The 24,708-nt window shown below is 38.8% G+C and overlaps 1 protein-coding gene across 3 annotated transcripts in view; it reads right to left on the bottom strand.

Moving 5' to 3' along the window:
• Nucleotides 1-24,708, bottom strand: part of MCF2L (MCF.2 cell line derived transforming sequence like) — a 147,470-nt gene that overhangs the window by 61,066 nt on the left and 61,696 nt on the right. For all 3 annotated transcript variants that reach the window (XM_042866514.1, XM_042866515.1, XM_042866516.1), the window contains one exon: nt 153-236. In XM_042866514.1, coding sequence (XP_042722448.1) covers nt 153-236 — 84 coding nt within the window. The remainder of the gene's footprint in view (nt 1-152; nt 237-24,708) is intronic.

The raw sequence follows: 24,708 nt of genomic DNA, 5'->3' as shown, positions 1-24,708 counted from the left end.
TTCTTTTTGTAGTAACGAGCCTTTGTAGACTATTCTGAGTTGTTCATAAAGAACAGATTTCTCTTACACATGAAAGACAGAAACTGTGAAAGCCCAGCAGGCCCATCCATACACACAAGCGGTATCTGTATAAAGGAACATCATAGTCTTACCTGACAGATAAGCAAATTGTTTCTTTAACTGGTCGTGAATATCTGCTGCATAGAGGGGGATGATATCCTGATGCATGATTTCATCTGTGGAAGAAAAAAAAATGCATTGCAAAATTGTTTTGAGTAAAATTTCGCAGCAGTGAGTAAGTAAAATAAAATCAGCATTAGAACACTAACACCCAGGAAATAGCCTAATTTGGAAAAACTATGTGAAAATACTGGGAGACTTCCAAATGTTTGCCTTTTCATAAGTTTTTCATAAACTTTTCATAAAGCGCATTGATAAAGAAAATTAAAAGTCGTGTGGATTTGCTGACACTTGAAAGGTATACTGCCTGTCTCTGCACCAAACATGGAGAAATTAATATTCCTTAGCAACAATCTTAAACAGTGAGTTTACATATCATTTTTTTTTTGTTGTTGTTAAAAACCTTCTCAACTCATATGAAAAAGGAACAGGTACACCTCAGCACCCAGCTTGTCAGGCCTTGCTTAAGCCATCCCACACTTCCGGACGCTTACAATTGTTCCAGCACCTACGAACTTCTCAGTGGCCCATATGGAAGGAACAGCATGCAGCTATGGAAAACATCACTGCCTTCCAAAGGGAAATTTCACTGGTGAATAACCCTTGCAGTGTTCTGCATGAGGCAGGCCCGACAGGACTGGACATAGAGCTCCCATGAAGTGCACATACGCATACTTAGCTGTGTAAAAGCTTTGCCTCATCTTTTATGCGGCCCTTCTATCTCAGCTTATTGGCAAGTGTAATACTTTCAATTTTCTGCCACAGAATCTGAGCCAAGGCACTTCCTCCAGAAGGAGAAGGTCAAGCAGAAACCTAAGCCTTCTGACCGCAATAAAGACCTTCATTTCCAAGGCATGTCAGTGTTGCCTCATTGACTGAACTATGACCTTGTTCTGGCAAGGAAACAGTTTTACTCTTGAAATGCCTAAACCCTAACTATTCTGCCTTTTTAGCCTCACTGAAAAGCAGTGGAAGAATAACCTAGCATTTTTTACTGCTCGGTTTGGAACATCTCTTTAAATCTACCATTACATAAAAAAGTTTTTTTTGTTTGTAATGTACATTAAGTGTCACTAAGATACACTCACTTCTAACACTCAACCACAGAAAATGTACTCAATACATAGAAAATGTAAGTAAAAATATACAGACATAGTATAGAGATAAATGTTACCAGACCTGAAGTACAAGCTGATCAAGCAGAACTGCTGCTTGATTCTAGAGGACAGGATTTATCCCTGCTGAGACCTTTGAAATGTCAAAAAAGCAGGGATTTCCCTGTCATTTCTATGAGCGATTCTCCAGTGTGCACAATTCTAAGAAATATGATTATTTGAGAACAGCTCCCAGAAATGTGCATTTACTTCTTCCAGATAAGCACTAACTTATACTGGGAAACAGAACTTCTCTGTTCCCTTCCTGCCAGCCCAACAGTGGAGCAGCTGTGATCACTGTCAGGGTCACACCAATCAGAGCTATTTTTCTGCATCCGGTGAACTGCTGCTTGAACCAGAAGACCTCTGCATACCACACTGTCAGATCCCTAAGTGGTTAGGTCTAGCTGTCAAGTTACATTTCTCCAAGACCTTCAGTTACATCATCATCTTAATGTCTTAAAGGAAAAAGTAGAAACAGACCTTTTACAAGTTAAATCTCAAATGGCCAACTCATTTCTGTTTCCCTCTCCAGGGTCAACAGATTTTTTTTTTTTTTTCTTTTCTTTAAATGTAAGTGATTTTTAATATGAAGAGCTTACCCACAGCAGTGCTTAATAAGTCAAAGCCAGCCCCTGATTCTGCAGATCAGTCCCTACAAGCGGGACTTTTACCTGAACACACCGTATGATAGGATCAATGTCAACTTTTTCAGTGGGTGATAGGAAAAAGGAGAAAAATGCAAGCATCCTGTAATGCACTTCTAGTCACAGGCAGAAGTAATTTTTCTTATTATCACATAAGCACATTATACATATACACACACGTATTGAATACATAGGTAAATATCTGACGCATAACATTCAAGTACGCAAGACATTCATAAGTCAAGGAAATGGGTCTGATAGACATAGTGTTCAATAAAGATCACTACTTCCTGGCATGCCTGCATGATCTGTCACATCACTGTCCCAACTCGTGCCATGCAAATACATGAGCACTGTTTTGGTTGTCCCCTGTTCTCTGTGACAGAACCAACAGCTTTTGCAACTAGCACAGCCTTGAGATCAAACACTTTCACTGAAAGCACAGTACTTTCCTTCCCAAAGTTTAAGTCTCACTTTAAAGTCACACGTAACAGCCAGAGTGCCTGCACACAGACTGACAGCCTCCTGGAGCCTGTCCTGCTGCATTCCCTCTGCCACAGCACTGCCCCTCACCTGATGCTTGCTTGTTTGCTTTCACAGCAGGCTTCAGGAAGTGGACTGTGTGTTAAGATCAGGGCTAACCTGCAATAATTCAAGAAAATTGAGATAACAAATAGTGTAAAACAAAGTGAGAAAATGAAACTCTGGAAACTTCCAAGCTGTCAGTGTTCAGCAGCCTGATGCACTTGATGCACTTGAACCCGGCAGCAGTGATGGGCTAAGAAAACCACAAAAGCTCATGGCAAAGGATGTAGAGCAAGCATATGCACTTGAATGAACAGTAACCATCAAAAACTAAAGACTTAAAAACCGAGAACATCCATGAGACTAAGAAAGCTAATAAGCTTGTATAAAAGTCATGAGTCAGGGAATTTGCTTTTGCCTCTCTATTATGTTTGGTGTAAATTTTACCTACAGTATTACAATATCCTTCTTTCCGTATGCCATCTAATGGATAAAAACTAACCTTCTAAATCCAAAAAGTTATGCATGCTAATAGCATAATTGAACAGAACTAAAAGATACAGCCTTGAAGTTAGAGTGACAAGTGAAAAGTAGCAGTTGCGTGTTCACCACTCTTATTGGTGATAAGAAAACAATTTAAAAAAAACCTGTTAAGTTATACCTACTAAAGAATAAAAGTTATCATATATTTAGCTGAAGAACAACAAACTTGCCCTTCTACAGCTGATGAAGGGAAGCCAAAAATGCAAATGCAGTAGATGATACAACAGCTGCAAAAGCCAAAGTGCCCCAAATACACTAACGTGACTGGATTTATTTTGATACTACAACACCCAAGCCAAGTTTCATTGAAATGAAAGTCTTCTCGTCTGTCCACTTTGCAGCTGTGTGGACTGCAGTTTACACAGATGTTCCCCAAACATCCTCCTCGTGAGTGCCATTAAAACAGTTTGACAAGCTATGACATAAAGTTTATATACACTACAGAGTTCAATGTGGACTGCAAAGCCTTCATAGGACATTAAGTTCTGCATCTTATCACTTCGTAATCTTTATGCAGTACAGGCGAGGAAATACTAATTGCTTCAGTGCTATGCTTCAGCATTCTGCTTAGCCAGAAGTTAGACTTATTGCTGCTTGGGGTAAGTTTTGCTTCTTTTTCTTATAGGACATTAGCAGGATTCACTTTTTAACTTCCTATCCCAGGCATCTACACTGTAAGATCATCATTACTGAAAAGACTTGCCATTGACAATAATTAATAAAACATTCCTCAGCCTTTGAAAACTACCCTGTAAGTTGACTCAAGAGTATTGCATTTTGGGTTTAATATTACATATAATATCTGTTGTTCATTCTTGTTTGCATTGCCATTGTTCAATCTTATTAAGATTAATTGCCAATAAGGATTGAAAAGTGAATTTAATAGTCGTTTTTATGTTTTCTTATGAGCTAAATTGAATTATTTAAGAAAGAAAAACTGTTAAAGCATTTTCCAGAAGCTTCAGGAGTGAGGAGGATGGTTGTCAAGTCACTACTCATGCTTATAAGAACAATTAATCCCTCCCCCAGTCTCCTCTGGAGGTTGCCCTCCCAAGAGCTCTTCCCATGAATTTTGACAGAAATCTCTGCCAGCTCTCCCCTCTCCAACATTCTGTGTTCTTTCAGGGAAAAAGCCCTGAAATTATATATGAAGGAAGTAATGTGGGACAATTAGAATTCCCCCAAAATAATGAGTTATTCAAAAGTTGGAGTTCAATCTGACTTTGCAGGAAGTTTCTCCATTAATACATGGATACATGGTGTCCTTACTAGAAGTAGAAGGCAATAGAAGCTTGCACATGCTGAGCAATCTACAAGGACACATGCTCCTTTGGTTCACAGATCTGGAGAAAATGATATATTTAAATCCTTTAAATTTCTATAATATCCTTTAAACAGAGAACCCGCCACCTGCTCTGCTCTTCAGGGACTATTTTCACTTTAGTGAAGCTAATTAAGTGCATATTAAAATAGTTACTAAAGAAATCTGTTTTCTAAGGAATTTTTAAGGGCACACTTACATGAAATAATACTCATGCAGACCATGACTATTTTTAATTTTACATTGACTCTCTAACACTGTTTTCAAACAGATACCCAAGAGTTTGGTTTACTGTATGTGAAAGGTATACAGTACAGCATGCTAGAATATCCAGTCTTTCCACTCCCTCTTTTTTTAAGAGTTCATTTAAAGATATTTCTTGAGTAGCTTGCTTAACATAAAGCCCTCAAGATTCACAGCACATCTGGTATTGTAGCTGCTGTAAAATAAAGATTTTTTAAGTTATTGCCACTTTTTAGAAATCATTATTTTATTTTTAAAACTGAACGCCAACAGCTGGGAACACAAAGATTTTTTTTTTTTCCTAAGCCAACACCTAGAGGTTCTTTAAAAAAAATAAGATGAAAAAAACCACAAGAGCTAGTGTTGCAATTGAATCTAAGAGAAGACAAAAGTATCATCTTACTAATGTAGAGGTATCAGTTAAATACATATATTTTTACATAGAAAAGACTGTGTCTCTTGAGAAATATATTTTAAAACTAACTTCTAACTCCATTTGAAATCTTGATTTAATAGTGCTGTCTCTATCTATGAGGGAGGAAGGTAGCTTTGAGATGTCTGATACCAGATCAGCAGCAGCAATTGCCTACATCTTAAGTGAAACAGGATTACAGTTTAATAGTTTGATCATGAGAGCATAAAGGTAACTCATTTTTGAGTTGTCTGGCATGAGGAAGCCCTGAAGAAAAATGGATTTGAGAAAATGGTCAATGTCACTCAGGTTAAGGTTTTCTCTTATCAGTAAGATGGCTCCTCTTTCTTATACAACCAAATTAAAGCTTATCTCATTCAGAGTTAGTCTGACATGAAGCAAAACCTTTTTCATACAACACAATACCAGAGATGAGTTTAAAACAAACTGTATCGACATTATGCTGAAGATGATTTGATTCCCCCCAAGCCAGTGGGAATTATACCACCCTTACGAGTAGCTCTGTACAAAATCCTATGGCTATCACTTTACATCAGCTTGAAAGCCACCGTTTGTGCTTTTGTACACACATGGACCCAATTATGCCTTTCAGCACAGCATCCAGTAACACATCATAAAGCAACGTAGAAATCATTTTCCTGCCTCATCTTGCTGAGCCAGCAAGATCGTCCTGAAAATGCGACAAGAGCTTCTCTATTAAATGCATGCCTTAAATTGAAGAAATATGATTGGTCTCAATCAGTCTTGTTTTTGATTTCTCTGTAAAGTCTACCCACCCAAAGAGTTGAATGCCTTTTATGACAAAGGTCTTCATTTGAAGAATCTTTTTACTAAAGCAATCCTCCCATCTGGTAAGTATAATTGCAAGATAATGACTTTTAGAACAGTCCCTTCATCTCTCTCAGCCCAAAGGCAAACTCTTCATTTCCTCATTCTTCTCTCTTTATCCACCCGTCTTCCCCCTCCAACCCACCAGCACTAACAGTCATCTCTTGTGTAGCCCCCACAGCAGGAAGGGCCAGAGAAGCAGAGCTAGCGATGACAGCCCTCTATCCGCACACCAACATGCGAAACTAAGAAAGTGATCAAAACAATGACAACTCTCCAAATTTAAAATGGAATAAGAAGGCTGAGGGGAGACCTTACTGCTCTCTTCCAATATCTGAAAGTTGCTTACAGTGAAAGCAGGGCTGGTCTCTTCTCACTGGTGACAGGGTGAAGGGAAATGGCCTCAAGTTGCACCAGGGGAGGTTTAGGTTGGATATCAGGAAACACTTCTTTACAGAAAGTGTTGTTAAGCAGTGAAATAGACTCCCCAGGGAGGTGGTTGAGTCACCATCCCTGGATGCGTTTAAAAACCACTTGGATGTGGTGCTCAGGGGCATGCTTTAGCGGAGGATTGTTGGGGTAGAACGGTTAGGTTGTGGTTGGACTCAATCTTTAAGGTCTTTTCCACTCTGAGCTACTCTATGATTCTATAGATATCCCTGCAAACTCCATGGTTAGGTATGTTGAACCCTAACAGCTGCTGACCAAGTCGCCCTGATCTTGCACTATTTGTATCAGTCCAACCTGGCTACAATTATCTTATAGAAATATACATAATCAAGTATCAGTGTCTCACCAGCCCAAGATGTCCGATGGAAGAACTCATTTCTCTTTTATTTGACTAAGCTGCCATCAAACTAAGAGGTTAGAAAATGCAGGAGACTAATTCCTATGAATCAGCGTGCAAATCACAACCCTCTCTTCTAAGGACAATAATTCTTTTCCAATTATCTGGATAAAACCACATTCTCTCAACTTCCTGGTGAAAATTTCTGGAGAACCAGCAAACAGGAAATGCTACTTCATCACCTGCGTCAGCATCTCAACTACTAGGAAAAATTGAAATAAAGCAACCTAACACTCCAAATAGCTTTGTAGGATATTAGTGTCCAATAAATATTTCAAATGAGACAGGCATATAAGATTTTTACGAGAAAAGTGTACAGAACAATCACATTACCTGTTTTCCTTCCTAGTCAGAAAGGATAATTTCTTTTCAAGAGCCCCGAATCACAAAAAGCAATCTTCAAGTCTCGACACCTTTAACTAAAACACGCTTTATGTAATTTCTACTTCTGTGGCATTGTTAACATCAGCTTGTTTTCTGTATGGCTCCTGATTCCCTTTAAGCTAATAGAGCATAATTTAAAATGCCTTACCATGAGAGTCAGTGACATAGAGGACTCTACAGCCTATTACTACAGTACAAGCCACAGCAGTATGACTATATAGTCCACTGCTACAACAGTCTATTCTGTAGTCCCATACATTTTCAGTGTTGAGTAATTGTCTAACTGAGCTAAGACTCAGAACTGGTACTGTCAGAGAAAATCTGAAGTCTTATAATAGAGGGGACATCACTTTCAAATTCAATTCTCACTCAAGCATTTTGCCTGTGAATTCCTGACTGCTTAGATCTTTAGCAGAGCCCATGATATTTCCGCAGCACTTTCCATAACCCATAATCTGGTAATACTTAAATAACTTCATTAAAATGAAACTGGGGAATTTCTTTTAATCGCATCTAGAGAAGAACATACTTTCTCTAATGAAATATAGGGGTCAGTAACTTTCCCCTATGTGTGCAAAAACAGAAGAACTAAAGTCTTTATATTACGTATGACTACCAAAATACTGCTTCATTCAAGTAATTCTTATTTCCTGTTATTGTATTTTCAGAAAAAAACCCAAACTTGTCCATCTGTTTCTTCTTTCACATCACAGGGTTGGAGCTTTGGCACCTCACTATCTGCAGAAATGTGAGGATGATGGTCTGCTCTCTTGTATGGAGATTCATCACTGATCCTTCTTTTAAAAACTGTTGAATGTACAGCAAATACAGTGCTGCTGAGCTGGCATGAAAAGACAAGAAATACAGTAGTCCATTTTTTCTTTGCTCAGATAGTGAAATAGCTGCTCAAAGGCATACTTTGAAAGAAACCAAAATCTTGGTTAGCACTGTCAAACATGTCTCTAAAACTCCTGGATTTGAGAACTTACACACTGTGAAGGATGTCCTTGTCTTTTTTTTTTTTTTCTTCTTTTTTTCTACCACTCTTTTGCAGAAGACAACAGAATTCTTAGCTCTAGTTTGCCTATATAACATCACCTCAAAGCACAATCTTCAGAAAAAAAAATATTTTTCTGTCTTCCGTGTGTAACAGAAATACAAGATACTGAGAAGGCAAAAACCAACACCTCCTCAATCTTAATCAGTCATATCTATGGACTTAACACATGTACTTTGTAGTCATTTTACAAGAGTGATTGAACACTAGGTAATCTGTAACTAGAAGAAAGCTGTGAAGTAATTAAGAAGTCAACGTAAGAATCAGTAAGATCTAATGTTCCCTATACTTGAGGAAAATTTAAACTAAATTACAGAAGGAGTTAGGGGGAAAAATTTTCAGTTCTTGTAAGAAATCTGAAAGAGTTACAGTGACTGATTCGTTTCAGTGTCCTTTTTCTCTATATGGTACTTAAGCACATCTAGTTTATTTTTGTGAAAAAGAGATGCCCTTTGTGCTATTTCAAGTCATGATAATTATTCCCTTCCTAAACTGAGATGAGGAACTCTGAATCACGCCACACAGCCACTTTGTATCATAACTTTTTGTTAGCAGCACAGAGGACTTGCAGAGAGAAGGGACAGCAAAGACATCACATGGACCCACAATGCAGAAGCAAAAATTCACATAGTGCGCATGACATGGTATTGCTAACACAACAGTCTCACTCCCTTTTCAAGACGTCCTGAAGAAAGCCTGAACTTACCTTCTGCCTGCCAGTAAGCACTTCTCTGTTCTTGCAGAATGGTTTCAGACTGCGAAGAACCATGCCCTCAAAATACATTTAATGATATTGCCAAAACTGCAGCATTGGAATATTAAAGACTTCTAAATTGTACTGAGTGTATAGCATAAATATACTTATGAAGTATTAGAAGTGTTTAAAATCAGCTCCAAGGTCCAGATTTTGCAAAAAGCAAAGGATATTTCAAGCAGAGAAATATTACATGCAGACAGAGCAGCAGAGAACACTTTCCTAGCAAATACTCAAGTGTTAAGAAGGTGATTGACCCAGATGCGTCTTACTCAGTACTTTATCATAAAGCCTCCACATAATTTAAAGAAGTGTTGGACTTAGCAAAACTCCCATAATAATTCTCTCAGAGCATTAAATCTTATTACATGCAGCTGGCTTTTTAAATACTAAAGCCTTCCAAAGGAGGGGGAAAACAGTCTAATCAATATAGCAATCATGAAGACCAACTGTAAATAGAAGAACTTGCAAATCACAAGACACATTCAGTGCAGCTTAAGAACTATAGGTCTATTATCACTTTAAGCACATACCCTAACATAGATAACTTTTCAGGCAACCAAGCCAAGGACACTTCTTGAGTGCAATCCTTAACTTCCAACTCTCTCTACAGAAAAGTATGCATCTCAAAGCATACTCCAAAGCTTTAACTGAGAAATGAACACTCGCAGGACCAGCTGCACAAATACCTGGAAACTCTACTTAACAGAAACTGGTTTTGAACAGAATTCTGGAAGAAAGATAAGATGTTAAAGAAAGCATGCTTTCAGCCTTGATTAGCAAATGGAAACCCCATGTAGAAAATAGTAGAGTGGTAGAAGATAGTTGTAAGAACATATTCTGCACATGTTCAAAGAATATTACCAGCCAGCATTGCTGTAGTATAGCCCTACACAGCATTTTTGCTTGAAGTACTGAAATAGGACTTGAAGTTCATCTCCGCAGCATATCACTGCAATAACAACCATAGGAGTAACAACAAAAGTGAGGATGAATTGAATCACTTCTAAGAAACAACATATTTAATGGTATTTGGACACAAGCACACTTCTCCATAGAGTCACAGTGTATAAGCTAATGGCTTGAAAGGGGATGTTGAGAACTTCATGGGTGCCAGAGCGTGCACAAAGGAGGAGCCAAGTACTCATGAAGTGGTTTATTTGATTCTGAGGAAGCTGTTCAGCTAAGAAGTGCTAGCTTCCAGCTGTCTGTGAGCTTCCTAGTACCCAAGACTGTCTTGAGATGGCTTTCTGAAGATATGGCTGACCAGCTGATGGCCAAAGTGGCTTTTCCATATCTAACAGCAATGACAGAACTGGTAATGGAGCAGCTCAGGACTCTCTGCAGCTTACTGCCTAATATCCTTATAAAGATGAAAAACAATGCATCTCTTCTCTAGCACTATCAATTTTAACTGGTTCTGGCAATACAGAGGGGGGACATGGTTCAGGGTCTCACAGCCAACTCCGCCTCTCTCATCCAGCATTTTGAAGGCACCATGCTGAAAGTTTGGCAGGAAGCATTCTTCCTTTGCTTTAGAGATGCATTTTCACCTACTTCAGGTCTCAAATTAAGCATCCATTCATTATCTAATCTGGGAATTTGGCACAGTGCTATAATGACTAAACAAGTTCTGCTAAATAAAGCCCTGGCTCTGTAAGCACTGGGTTATTTCTGATGGAAACTGACTGTGCAAAACAAATCAATGAATATATAATTTCTTGGATTTATTTCAGTTTCTCTCATCTGCCTCAGAAAGAACACAACCCTAAACAAACATTAGATTATGTTTCTATAAATGAAACAATCTAAATGGATGTCAACTCTATTTTGAGAGGCTGTTTTGCTGCATTTAAGTCCACAGATTGATGGCTCTCTCTTAGAAGCTTGCCCTTGTAAAGGATATGTGGAAGTAGCTTAAACTTCTTGTAACAAAAAAATTTCCTTGTTTTCTATGCACCAAGTACTGGATGCATGTTAAAAAATAAATTGCTGTATGTTCGTCAAGAAGAGTCTCAAGTAAAACATAAAATCCTTGTTTAGTGCTTGAATACAACACTCACTTATTATGTTAACTGTGAAGGGAACAGACACATCATATACTCTGATGTACAACTGTACAAACTCTGTGGAATTAAGTTTTATAAAAACCATGGTTGTTAAAAAAATAATAATAATGCTATGAGCTACTGCTCTTGCATTTTCAAAGGCTTTGATTCTCCTGTGCAGAACAGAAATGCATAAGGCTGCATTCAAAAGCAAAATGTCCTGGAAATGAAAGGAATCCTAAATATTTGATACTTCGATAATTTGATAACAAGTGCCTGAGAAACAGGAACTACAGAAACATTTGAGGGAAAACAACAATAATCAATACCACACGAGGGTCTCTTTATTCCAAGATAATGCGGTAATGATGAGAGGCAGATCCCCCATTCATCATGTGCAGTAAAGAGGCAAAGGAAAAAGATCTTGAACATCCTTGCTGTTGGGCATTCTCCTTTAAGTGATCGTTTATCCATAAATGCAGCAAGGTGCTCCTTTGAGACTGAATGCAAGTTAAAACAAACAGAACAAACAAAAGAAAAACAACAACAAAAAAACCAACCAGCCGTATCAGCAGCGTTAAAACCAGTATTTACTTTTAAAAACCTGGCCAGACATCCTAGTAAATACCTGCTTAATATTCTCAATGACAGTGCAACGATACTCTACAGAAATCTGGAACAAATTTTTAAACCTGACTAATGCTTATTAGAAAGGAGATAATGTCTTTGTTGAAGCTTTGCACAGCAAAAGGATGACAGGGAATAGTCCCAAGCTGCAGCAAGGAAATCTTCAACTGAACACAAGGGAAAAAACTCACCACAGGGTTGTCAAGCACTGAAGCAGACTGCCAAGTGAGGCTGGGCATCCTCTACTCTTTGAGATTTACAAAATTCAGATAGACAAGTTTCCAACAAACTCACTTCAACTTCAATGTTAATTTCACTTTGAGCAAGAAGTTGGATGAGGTGGTCTCCATGGATCCCACCCAACCTCCATTTCTCTGTAATTTTGAAGGAATTCCTAATCTGGAAGTCCCCAAGCCCACCTTACAAATCCAGAAAGTGAAAAAACCTGCAGGAAAGATACCATGGCCTTGCAAGTAAACTCATGCAAACTAAACTGTGTCCCAACTTCAGTACATTGACCTCAAAAATGAATTTAGAATAGGGTAAAATTTAGTTATGTTGATGTATCTACCGTATCCTAGGCTAAAAAAAAAAAAAAAAAAAAAATCTATCTACTGCTGTACAATACGTCAATCTTCTGGAAAACAAATCTGAAATAGCAAATCCAAGGAACAACATTTTTAAAGAACAAGAGAAGAAAAAACATCCCAGAGTCATAATGAAGTAGCACTGCTTTCTGAGAAGACTCAGTCCATAATTTGTTTCCTCAGAGCTATTCACAACCATCTATGGGTTGTAAAGGTCTCACGTCAACAACAGCTTTGCCGGATGCAGAGATCCTTTCTCACTATAGTATATTATCCACCATAAGCTCCAGTATATGATTGCTTTTTAGTATGTTATCTATTGTATGATCTAGCGATAGATATTCCCACCCATGGCCGATGATGTCTTCTCCCAGACCATTCTGTGACTGTATTCTCAGTATCGAGCTACAAGTGCTGACAATTCACCCTGTACCACTCATTTCCAGACGTGCAACACTCTCATGCACATATCTGCCTCAAGAGGCAGAAAGCAGGCCAACTTCACTGCAAAAAGATGAGTGAAAAAGCCAAGCTTTAAGGACACTCCTCTCAATTACACGCACTCACAGAAGACCTCTGCTGGAACTCAAGACTTCTTTTCACATTTTTCCTACTTAAAAGATTATCAGGAGAATCTCCCAGTGGGACTTTTTTGGGGATCCAGTCCCTCCAGGAGAAGGACGTGCCTTACTTCTGCAGTGTGCCTACAAGCTGGGAAGTGCTTCCATCCCCATTCACATATTGAAAACCAGATTTGCTCACAGCTATCTGCAAAGTCTTTAAGCAGAATAGAGAATTGAGTCCTACAGAAATATCTTGCACCCATTTTCTCCTTTCATTTTGTGCATCCTTTTTCTTATCTCCTTACCCTCACTTCCTGAGATATACTGATATAGGAATTCCCCCCAAAAAGATTTTTTTTTTCCTGAGAAACTATGAAAATTTCCAAGGGTTGGGAACAGAAGGATCTGAGACCTGTTCCCTGCTTTTGTTCTTTCCTTTTTGGTGACTGGAGACAAGGTGCATCATACACCTTGCAAGAGCACAGGGATGGAGCGGAAAATCAGAGTACTGGAGAAAGGAACACCATCTCTGTCCCTTCCGAAGCTCTGAGAATGAAATATTCTAACAGGGTCATCATGAACATGCTCAAGAAGTGGCGGCAGACAAAATGAAAATTAAGCCTTGGCAATTGCTAAAACCAGCCCTTCTAACTTATTTCTCAATAATCACATAGAGACTAAAGCACTCTATTTTTAATCTGGCAATTTATACAGATTGTCCTAGCACAACAACACGTGTATCATCATGATCTGACACAAAGCAGAAATGCCCTCTTTCATAGAACAACACACATTTTCCTAGAACTACCCCTTCCCTCTCAGCACATACAGAAATGCACACAATGTTCAGTGTTCAATGTTTTCATCACTCCACACTTTCAATCTGGCTATAGCTTCATCCTTCTGATATCCTTCATTCAATTCCCTTAAGCAGTGTGCCTTCAGGTATTATCCATTGTAACATGAAGCGCTGCTGAGAAGCAGAGCACTTGCAGACTCACTGATAATTTAATTAGCAATATGAAATAGAAGATCCACTCTTTACATACCTTTTTCATTTAAATTTGACATCTTAAAAGCAGCAACTGCAGGTTAGCCACCAGTCCATTAGTCCCATGTGCTCTCTCTGCTATTCCTCTGCAGTAGTCATGCATACCAAAACCAGAAAACAGAACTGGAAATGTGAATTCAAGCACCAGAATAAGGAAGCAATTTTTGCTTGTCCCTATTTCACAAAACACGCTTTCAGTTTTGCAATGGACTGTAGCTGCACTATTAACAGCAAATAATATCTCCACTGTTTCATTTATATCTTAACAGAAACAAGATTCCTATAGAAAGCTTTGACTGGAGGAATTTAAGAAATAACGTATTTGAGATTAACCCTCCTATACAACAACCAGGGGATGACAAATGACATCCTGTGAAAGAAACCGTGCCTCCTCCCACACTTCAAACAGGGACTGGGGCAAGTTACATATTTGGTATTTACGTGAAATGCAACAAACTGAAAATTAAAGCCCGCATTCAGGGACAGCAGGGTGGCTACAACAGCACATTCTTAAGTCTTAGCAGTGCTTCTGATGGCCATAATCGCTGCGTGACCGAATCCTGAACCAAGTGCTTTCTCTGTGAAATGCAGGAACAGATTCTGTGGATCCATGTGATGTACTGAGAAACGCATCCACAAAGAAAAGGACACAGCAAATTTACACAAGCACAGAACACACACAAGCTCATAACAATAAAACGTACTTAAATATAAGATGCACAGCAAACAAAAGAGTACAGCTTCTGCCTTTGTACTACATCACACCGTCACATTTTCCTCAGTAGGATGTTATCTGTCTGAAATCCTGCCTGAATTGCAATCTAGCAACTAAAAAAATTGAAAATACTCAACACACCTGTGCATTTCTTCAGAAACAGCCACAATTCAGCAGTATCTTTGTAGAGCAAGGAGATCAAACTTAAGGTCATGTTGCTCCTAATCGATTAAGTGCAAAATAGTTCAGCAGACAGTGACCTATTTATCTGTGAGCTCGTCTTCAGCATGCAGGAAGAGTGCAGAACTGTATCTTTCAGCCGAAGCCAAGGCACTCGGGACACAATACCTTTCTTCAAATTACATGTGCAGCAACTGTGCCTTTCAGCAACACCAGGTCCTCTGCTGGTTAGCCACTTGCTAGTTACTTACCACGTTTTGTCTTCCTGCATCAAGCACTGGCACGCATTAGATTCCACCCGCTGACTTAAATGGGAGCAAGAGTACTGATCAAACACCATGAAGAGGAAAAAAAAAGTCTAAGTGTGGCATGTCAAAAATCTCATTTTACGAGCACTAGTTTTAAACCTGTCCAGTAAATCCATCTTCATTTTTTTTCTAGCCACCAGTTAATTTCTTCTCCACACAAGGAAATTCTGTAGTGAGCTCACGGGCAGAAGTCCCTCAGAAACAGACCAAGCACGTCACACTGCTGAGGAAGTTCTTACCCCAGTCTTTGACAGAACTGAACTAGGGTGTTTTGCTTGGTCATAAACTCATTAAGCACCTGTTCCCTATGAAGAATTCTACCAAAAGCAGCAGGAACTGTCAAAAGGAAGCATTCAAGTAATATGACTTTTAAAGTTGAAACACAAATCTTATCCAAAAGAAAATGGGAAATTAAGGCAATAAATAATAAATAATAATCAAAATATTCTGTATGATCTTTCAGATACTAATGCTCAGCCTTGCTTCACTTGATCCTTTGAAGTAATCATCTGGTGATGGACTACCTGACAATGAATGCACTTGGGGTCAACTACCAGCAACCCAGACTCACTACTACAAAGAGTCAGACCATGAATGAGTGACAGCAACAACCACGTGAAAACAAACAGACCGATTTCCTTCACTTGAAGATGTTATAAGAGCCCTTTCCTGACAAGAGGGGTCAAGGAAAGAGGACAGTGAGGATAAAAAAGCTCAGATTGATGGTTGCATCTGTTCACAAGCTCACATATGGGAAAAGCTCAGTTTTAGCTTCAGCATGTCCAGCTCTCACACAGTACCATAAATGCAAAACCCAACAAATCACCAGCCACCCACAGAACACAGTAGGGGTTATTTGATGGAGTGTCCCACATCTGTTCTCACCACTCATACTGTTAATAATCACAATGTGATCTGCCCTATTATGATAAATCTATTGAGAAATAGGTTTAATCAATGCTTCACATTAAAATACAGCCTGAATAATACTATTTAAGCGTGTTATTTTAAATTCTGCTATTGCATTTTCTGATTTATCGCTTTCTGTTAGACATCAAACTACAGGAGTTCCCTAAGTAACACTGAACATTTTAAATCAAAGGGACATTTAAAAGAAATAACTTTCCTGAGAAATGTTTTTAACTGTTCTCTAATTTACAAAATGATTACTAGAATATTTTATTTTGATGAGAGAAAAAAAAAGTTAATGAATGAATCTTCTCACCACTCCCACAAGTCATGTAAACACTCTTTCGGTTCCACCACATCCGTGAAAGTTGAGACAGAGCAAGTGACCTGTCTTGGATCAGGTAACAGCATTTGTTGCAATGTCAGAAACAGGATCTACGTCTAGTCTCCAAGTCACTGTCACCTAACCAGCTTGGTGGAGGTGTCTAGTTCACAGACAGACATCAAAAGTCACAGAACTTTATTTCCAGCTCTTGAATTGTAACATAAGTTTAGGAAAAAAAATCTTAGATCCTACTATATAATATATACCATACGCAAGTATGCATACTGACACTCATTTCTTATTTAACATCACAAAGCTGGTCTCAAAACATTTGCCAGTGAGAGCCAGGCACGTTGCTTGGGATTGACTAGACATTACTGGTAACAGCAACAAGGGTTTGGTCTCACCTGCAACATGACTCTCTGAAAACATAACTCCTACTATCAGAAGCCTGACACAATGACAAAGCAGTCATTGCTTTCCAAACATGAAAAGAGTCAGAAAGGAAACTTTCTGGTCTCTGTTCAATGATTAAAAACAAATGAAAGAAGGAGCTATATCCTTGTCAGAAAGGTATTACCCACATCCATTCAGTAAGACACAGCAATGAGGTTGTGGCAAGCTGGCTACTCCCTGAAGAAAAAAAAAAACATCAAAATAAATTAGAATAGGAAAAATAACTACTCAGTGAGTTGACTGTTTGCTCTCATTGCTCTCACTTAACTTCCTACTAGCCTTCAAATCTCCTAAACTCAGTTACATCCTGACAACTCAGGAAGTAACAAAGACTGTGGGTGAGAGAACTCAAATACAGCATTGTTTCGATCCTACTATCTTTCAACATTAAGCAACAGTTCACATCTTCACCTCTCACCTTCAGGAATTTTAATTAGAGTGTCCTTAGTTTGAAGGATATATGTGAATCATGGAATCATAAAGATTGGAAAAGACCTCTAAGATCATTTAAATCCAATCACCAACCCATCACAACCATGCCACGTCCCTCAGTGCCACATCTGCATGTTTCTTGAAAGCCTCCAGGGACAGCGATTCCACCATCTCCCTGGGCAGTTGTTCCAGTGCCTCACCAGTCTTTCCAAGAAGAAATTTTTCCTAATAGCCTGCCTGAACCTCCCCTGGCACAACTCATGGCCATTATCTTCTTGTGAAGAAACAGCACAAATAGCACAGCCCATGTATAACAGACTGAGTTTGTTCCCTAGTCACTGGGAGGGAAAAGAAGTCTTGCACAGCATCTCAAAGGAAAGTGGCCACAGCCATCTGGCTACACAGTTATTTCAGGTGAAGGGGATTTTTCGTAGTAGGTCTACTCTGCACAAAAAAACTTCTAAATTTCACTGGGTTCGAAATACTACACAATCCCATGAAACAGAGTATAAAACATTCTCTTGGGAAAAAAAAGAGGGCTCCAGCAAGAAAAAAGTACATTTTATATTTGGCTATATTTATACACGAAGCACAGAATTGTATCTGTGGGGAAACGTTTCATGCTTACAGTACCTTGTCTCCTTGCTGCACATTTCAAGAAAACAACAGCAACAAAGAAGAACAAATGAGCTGAATCTCAAAACCTTCTTCTAGCCTTTGTTGTTGAGTCTGAAATACAACTGGATAGTAAAAATGGAATGTGTGGGCATGCATGTTAGCAGTAAGACTTAGGGGGCATAGCTAAGATCTGTTCAAACACACAGAAACAGCTTTCATGAGAAAAATCTGTGTCAATACGCATGTGTATATTTAGAAATGCATTAAAAAGATTTCAGCACCTCTCATGCTCAAGTCAAGGTCACCCTGATGCCTCCAGCATGGTCTGTGACTAAAATGTAGCCCACCAACAAGAAGGAAAAAAACCCAAAAGATTAGAGAAGCTTTCAAAGGTTGTAGCAAAGTAAACGGAAGGTAGAAGTCTGTGCCAGTTTGGTGAAAGCCAGAGAGGGAAGCCAGAGCGCATGCCCTAATAAGCAGATGCAAGCATGCAGCGCAAAGGCAGCAGTGCTTGTGATAAAGTATATTCAAGGTTAAGATTAAATTTGAAGTACAGCTACTAAACCTACTTCTTCCTGGGGTGTGGTACGTAGCAGAAGGGACATCAATAAAATGAGCTGGCACTGCATTATTCAGCATGACAAGCTATCCCTATAGAATTATCTTTAGCTTAATGTAAACATGCACAAAATATACCTAGCTCACACCTGTAACCACAGGCTTTATAATTGGGTGGAGCTTTGAAGACATTAAACAATTTGATGCATCACCAGCAAGCATCTAGTTTAGCATACCAGATTATTTAAAAACACTATTCATTTTCTCCTTTTAAACCTTCTTGATGCTTTTTTTTTTTTTTCAAAAAATAAATGCAAAAAAAGCTTCATTCTTTTTAAAGTCATCAAGCATTAAAAATTATCAATTCCCTCTACTTTGAACCAAAAGCTTCCAAAGCATTAAAAGTTAGTTTATACATTATAGATACACATTTGTATAAAGCCATTATACAATTTTTTGTTGTTAACCCATCTCTACCCAACAAAACCAACCAATTTTGTGACAGCTTTAGCCGTTTTCAGCTTGAATGCTAATTCATCAGAGAAAGTCTCTGAATCACATGCAAACCTAAATTTAAGCAAGTACAAGCAATCAAAACTCATGGTCTGAGAAAAGCAACAGACCCCACCATCCATGAGGACAATTGTTTCACAAAAATGAGCATATGCTTGTAACACCAGTAGTTGTTGGAGCACTTCAAAGGGTTCAGGATGCAGTTTAATTAGCAGGATGAACCCTGCAATATTTATTTTTGGAGGATATATCCAGGAAGAATCCTAAAGAAAACTACTGATACATTACATCTTGAAAGTATACTTTCCACTGTAAGAAGACAATAAACATCAAAGCTCTGAAGATCACATACCCTACAGTAGGTATCCAGAAGTTAAAACAAAAGCAATAAGACTACTGCAATTTTTAAAGAAGTACAATACACCATCAAAGAACACAAGCACAGTTTTGGGACTGAAGACTTAAGAGCTTCCCCCAAGAATACAACAAAAGCTTGGCCAATGAATGCTCTTGCACATCAGTTTTAATTTCTGGTTTCAAAATGGAATATCTTTGGTTTTCTTGAATTTTAGTCAGTTTATGTTTTTCTATTTGTGTCCATTCTAAACAAGCTCCCACAAATCACAGACCTCTCTCCTTTACTGTACTGAAGAATTTACCATGGTTTCCATTTCAAAGAGACAAAAGCTGTACTTATTTTCAGGTCAAACCAAGCAGGAGTTAGCTTGTGGAGTTTGGTGATGTTATTGTCTGTTCACAGCTGCAAAAGCCAGAAAAGAAGATAGATTTGACCTCTTTAACTTCATAAACAGCTGCAGCGCCTGTACAGAAGTGTCTGTAATCTAACATGGCAATTCCAACTGCATGGGGATGAGGAAAGGAGGGCAACTGACTCCACACCAACTTTGTCAACCACAGTATTCAAAATGGAGTACACAAGAGACTGCAGCCTGATAAAAATGGGAAACTGTCACTAAAGGTGGAAACAGGTCACCACTTGCATTAGACACAAGCTAGGACCAAAGTTAAAGAAAATCAAGAGGATGAGACCCATCATTATACCAGCAATGGGACTCAAAAAGCAAATAGAAACCAAAAAGAAGTAGTAAACATGAAGTTCAGTGGTAGCAGAAAGGAAAACTCAACAGGAACTAGCGACAATAGGAGCATGTGATGAAAGCAGCACAGAAATATAATTGAGGAAAAACAGATATAATCTGTATTCTGAAGTATACATGTACACACACATAAATAACAACATGACTCCAGAAAGCAATTACAACACATGAAGCATTGTACCATGATCATAACTATATTTGTAGCCAAAGGATAAAATAAAACTTTTTGAATGATCGGAAACCCTTTTTGCGACCCATGAAGTATACAATCATTTTTTCCAGTTTAACAAGACACTCAGGAAGCAGAAAATCTTTCAGGTCAAAAGTTGCAAGAGAACTTGTTCCAACACAAATATAAAATGCTCTGCAACACTGATGGACACAGATAAAGGCTGCAAAACAATTTATTACAAAGGAAGGAAAGGAAAACAACTTCTGCAGAAATAATCATCCCCAAAATCCTGAAAGAGCGAACAGGACAGAGAGAAGAGAAATTTCTTTTTGATCTGAGATGAAAATAAGAGAAAGAAAGCGCTCATTCCATCACATTTCCAAAACATCCATTTGGGGTGCTTTTGAACAAGTTACTTTAGTACTGGCAGATCACTTGTAACTAGCAATGAAATAGATGAAGAATCTGGTTACCAGGTGATCCCAGTTACAGATCATTTCAAATTGGCAAGTTTACACAAAATCCTGCAAAGTAGGCTATCAACCTTAAGTCTTACTCATGCCTCATAAATCCAACCCCATTGTGGCATTATGCTTCAAAATGGCCATAACAGATCACATAAAATTACCACTGTCCTCCTAGCGGTTTATTTGTCAGGACAGTTTTGGTTTTGATACACATTTTGGAATTTCTGCAGCCAAGTCATTGCACACTGCAACAAACTGCATGTGGCCCTTAATCATCTTCGTGGCCCTCTGCTAGACTCCTTTGAGGACACGCCTGTCATTTTTTGACCTAGGAAGCCCAGAACTGAAAACAGAAGTCTAAGTGTGACCTTATCAGCATAGAGTAGAGTGGTAGGATCACACCTCTCTTGACCTGCTGGCCATGCTCTTTGTAATGCATCCCAAGATCCCATTGGCCTTCTTGGCCACCAGGGCACACTTCTGACTCACGCCAACCTGTTGCCCACCAGGACATCAAAGTTTCTCTGTGCAGAGCTCCTCTCCAGCAGGTCAGCCCCCAAACCGTACTGATGCATGTGGTTATTCCTCCCCAGGTGCAAAACTCTACAAAATAATACCATAATTTCTCCTACTGTTAACCCTTCCCCTCCCCTGGGCTTCATCAGGTTCCACTGTACCCTCACAAAAATAGAAGACTTCACATCAGCAAAGAGTAAACAAACCTTGTTTGCCACCAGTCAAATAGAAAACAGAGAGCACAAGGAGTCTAGTCGCTTCTGAAAAACCAAGTGGAGAACCGCTCCAGGTTCTCAACAGAAATTCATTTCCATTCAAGAAAGAAAACCTCTATACAACAATCTCATCCATTGTGCTTATTGCAGAATATTCTTGGTTAAGTGTAATCAGTGCAGGAAAGACAAAATTTACACCATTTACTCTCCGTTGAAAAATGCAATATATCTGACCTTCACATTTTGTAGACACAGTACTTTTAAAATAATAATTCTGTAACACAAAATTCAGTGATCTCTTCAATAAAGCACTTAAAAATATACCTAGGGCTACAAAAAGCTGTTACAAAATCCATAAACAACTGCAAAGACGCACAGCAGCTGTAACTATGTCCTGCTTCTAGGCTCTGGGAAGCAAACAGGAAACACATACCCCTACCTGATTGAAAAAGCAGCCAGTCTGTGAGATTCTAATCAACCAAAACAGCAGGCATTTTCCTTCTTCTCCAGGTTCCTAAGATGCTTCCTGGCCTGTTCAGAGTGGCAGTGTGGAGGCCAAGCTTTCCAACAGCAGTATTACCTTCATTTTTCTCATTATGTACTGCTACCATCACTATCACTGTATTTACTTTTGGCCTAGGTGTGACAGCAGAGGCATGGCTGTGAATTCAAAAAACAAAACCACTCCTCTGCTGAGGGTGGTTTATTAGCGTTAGCATCTGACTGCAGCTTGCCTCACACTGCTCTGAGATGAGCAGTTTGCTGCTTCTTTCCATAATAAAGAAAACGTAAAGAAAGATGAAAGCAAGACCAAAGAGCAAATTCCACTTGTGATTGACACACACAGTGTGTGTCACCTGAACTAACACCCCTCAATGTTCATGCAAGTAAGGGACAATCTACTCACAGCCTTCAACCATTCTCTCTGCTCTCCTTCTTGTTGCCTTGCTAAAACTGCTTCTGGCTGCCAGTAGCTCCTATCCTTCTTCCATTTTACTGCTTGCTAAAACTGCTTCTGGCTGCCAGTAGCTCCTATCCTTCTTCCATTTTACTGCTAACATGATAAGAACCAGATTCTTCAGACTCTCAGTGAAACAGTAGGAAGAACACTTGTTAACTCCTGAGGTCAAACCAATGACTTCAACAAACGGTACAAAAGAGCTGATAGGATATCAGAGTATTCTATATCCTGTGCCCTTCTTTTTTTTTAATTCATCTTCTCAGAATTTCTGCAAGCCTGTAAATCCCATAAGAAACACCATAGCTCTCCTACACACACAGCAGCTGGTGTTCAATTTCTCCTGTTTCACAAGACGCTCCCATCCAAACAAACTCAAAACAGAGTCATCTGCTGCTTACCACGTCCACACCCAATCAGTTTGGGTTTTACTCTTGAACTGGTACTAAGTGAAAAACACAAGGCAAATGGATCAAAGGTTCTTCATGTTTCCCTCTCCAGGCAAGAAGACAGAAGCTCTTACTGTATCCGCATGGAAGGAAAAGACTTGCAGCTCTGTCATCATTGCAGTATGGAGAAAGCAAAGCTTCTTCAATTAAGGCCTCATCCAGCCAGTCTTTAAAACACTCAGCAGTGTCCTTTTACCAAGACAGATTTCACACCCTTGGCCAAAAGCCTCCTTTTCCCTGTCTCAAACAGAGAACATCCTATGATCACTACTGTTTTAGACCTTAAGTTACAGTGGCTGAGCCAAAGCTGAACACATTTTTACACCTTTTCAGATGACTATGTGCACAATACTGAAGACATCAACTACAGATATCCAAAAGGATCAGCAAAAATAAAACAAACCGACAACCAAAAGTACTGCTCCAACATGAAGAGAACATCCAAATAACATTAAAAATACTAAAAACATCCCTTTTCCTCAACTAGGGTTTGTTTGCTGCACTGCATATGTTTGAGAGAAGTTTCAGGGTAAGAAACTGGATTTCTGTTTAAGAAATTTCTCTTACCTACTTTTTAAGTAGCACCTGGGAAAAGTAAGGGGTGAAGGCTCCAAAACATTTCTTTTTTTAATATTCTAAGCATTTAGAAATGCTTTTCAGCAGCTCTCAGACTTTTTTAACTACTGAAATCTTTTCTCCAACACTACAAAGTCTGATGGAGCTTATACGTAGGATACACTCAAGACTCTATGTTATTTACGTGTATTTCTTTATAAGAGGAAAAAAATATCTTTTTAATCCCCCTAGCTTACCAGCTAGTGAAGGACACAACAGCTCAACCACAACTACGTAGAAGCGCAGAATTAGGTTAGCCTCAACCAACAATAAGACACCATAACGTAGTTGATTTTGTTTCATGTTTTGTTCTTCTAGCAAAACAAACAAACAAACACCAAAATAAAACAACAAACCCCAACAAAACACATACTGCACCTGAGCAGAAGGAAAAGACTTGCAGCTCTATCATCATTTTACCCAAAAAAGGGACCCAGGTATATGTCTATCTGTCTGATCCCCACCAGCTGACCAGAGTTAAGTTCACCCAGCTGGGATGGGTAACAGATAATTAAAGATTCACAGGTGCAGATAGAAACAGTTGGGTTATTTCCTTTTAGAAATTGTATTTCAGCTCAAATACACCAATGAAAACTGAGAAAGTGGTTCAGCTCTTTTTTTGAACCAGCTCCCATATTATATAGCTCCCCTGAAGCCGCTTTCTCACACAAGCCAGTAGAGATGAGGAGCTGACTGGGATACTCCATGATTTGGCTAACTGTAACCCGAAGTCTACTTTGTTGTATTTCCTTTATTTTTATGGTATTTTACTGCTGTTTTTTGACCTTTTTGTCTCCTCTCACTTGCTTAGCTACTGCTACTGTCCTCTAAAAGATACCTTCTGTCTTTGAAGTACTGGTGCTGCCTGTAGGTACTAGCTACAGTCTATGTTTTTTCCAACCAAAAATAGAGTTATGTAAAAGAAATTGTTCTGGTTTTGTTTTTTAATGAGATCTATTTAAGAGTGACCAAATCCACTGTTTAGGGGGGAGACTTCAAGGCAGCAACGTGACTGTGTTGTGGCGCATCCATAACACTCATGTGGATGGCAATGGTTTGCATGCCCTGGGACTGAGAGAGAGGACAGAGCTTTCTCGTTGTTAAATGTAAATGGTAACAATAATAAGGTTTTGTAACCAAGAGAAGGAAGCAATCTAATACGGAAAACAGTTGTTATTACTCTGTTTACAGCCCTTTCCCTATTCCAAATATTTCATGTTACTCTTGTAACACTGAGAAAGGCTAAACTGAGATGACCTGAAACTGGGCAAATGGCTGAAAATCTGACAAGATGCACTTAGAAACACCTTTTTTTTTTTTTTTTTTTTTTTTTCTTTTTTCTAAAATTGCCTCCTACCAGAAGCATGCCAGAATGGAAAATACTTCAAAGTT

The sequence above is a fragment of the Lagopus leucura genome, unplaced genomic scaffold (genome assembly GCF_019238085.1).
Source record: "Lagopus leucura isolate 7727_CA_CO unplaced genomic scaffold, USGS_WTPT01 Super-Scaffold_100001, whole genome shotgun sequence".
Classification (NCBI taxonomy): domain Eukaryota; kingdom Metazoa; phylum Chordata; class Aves; order Galliformes; family Phasianidae; genus Lagopus; species Lagopus leucura.
This window is presented reverse-complemented; position numbering and strand designations above follow the sequence as displayed.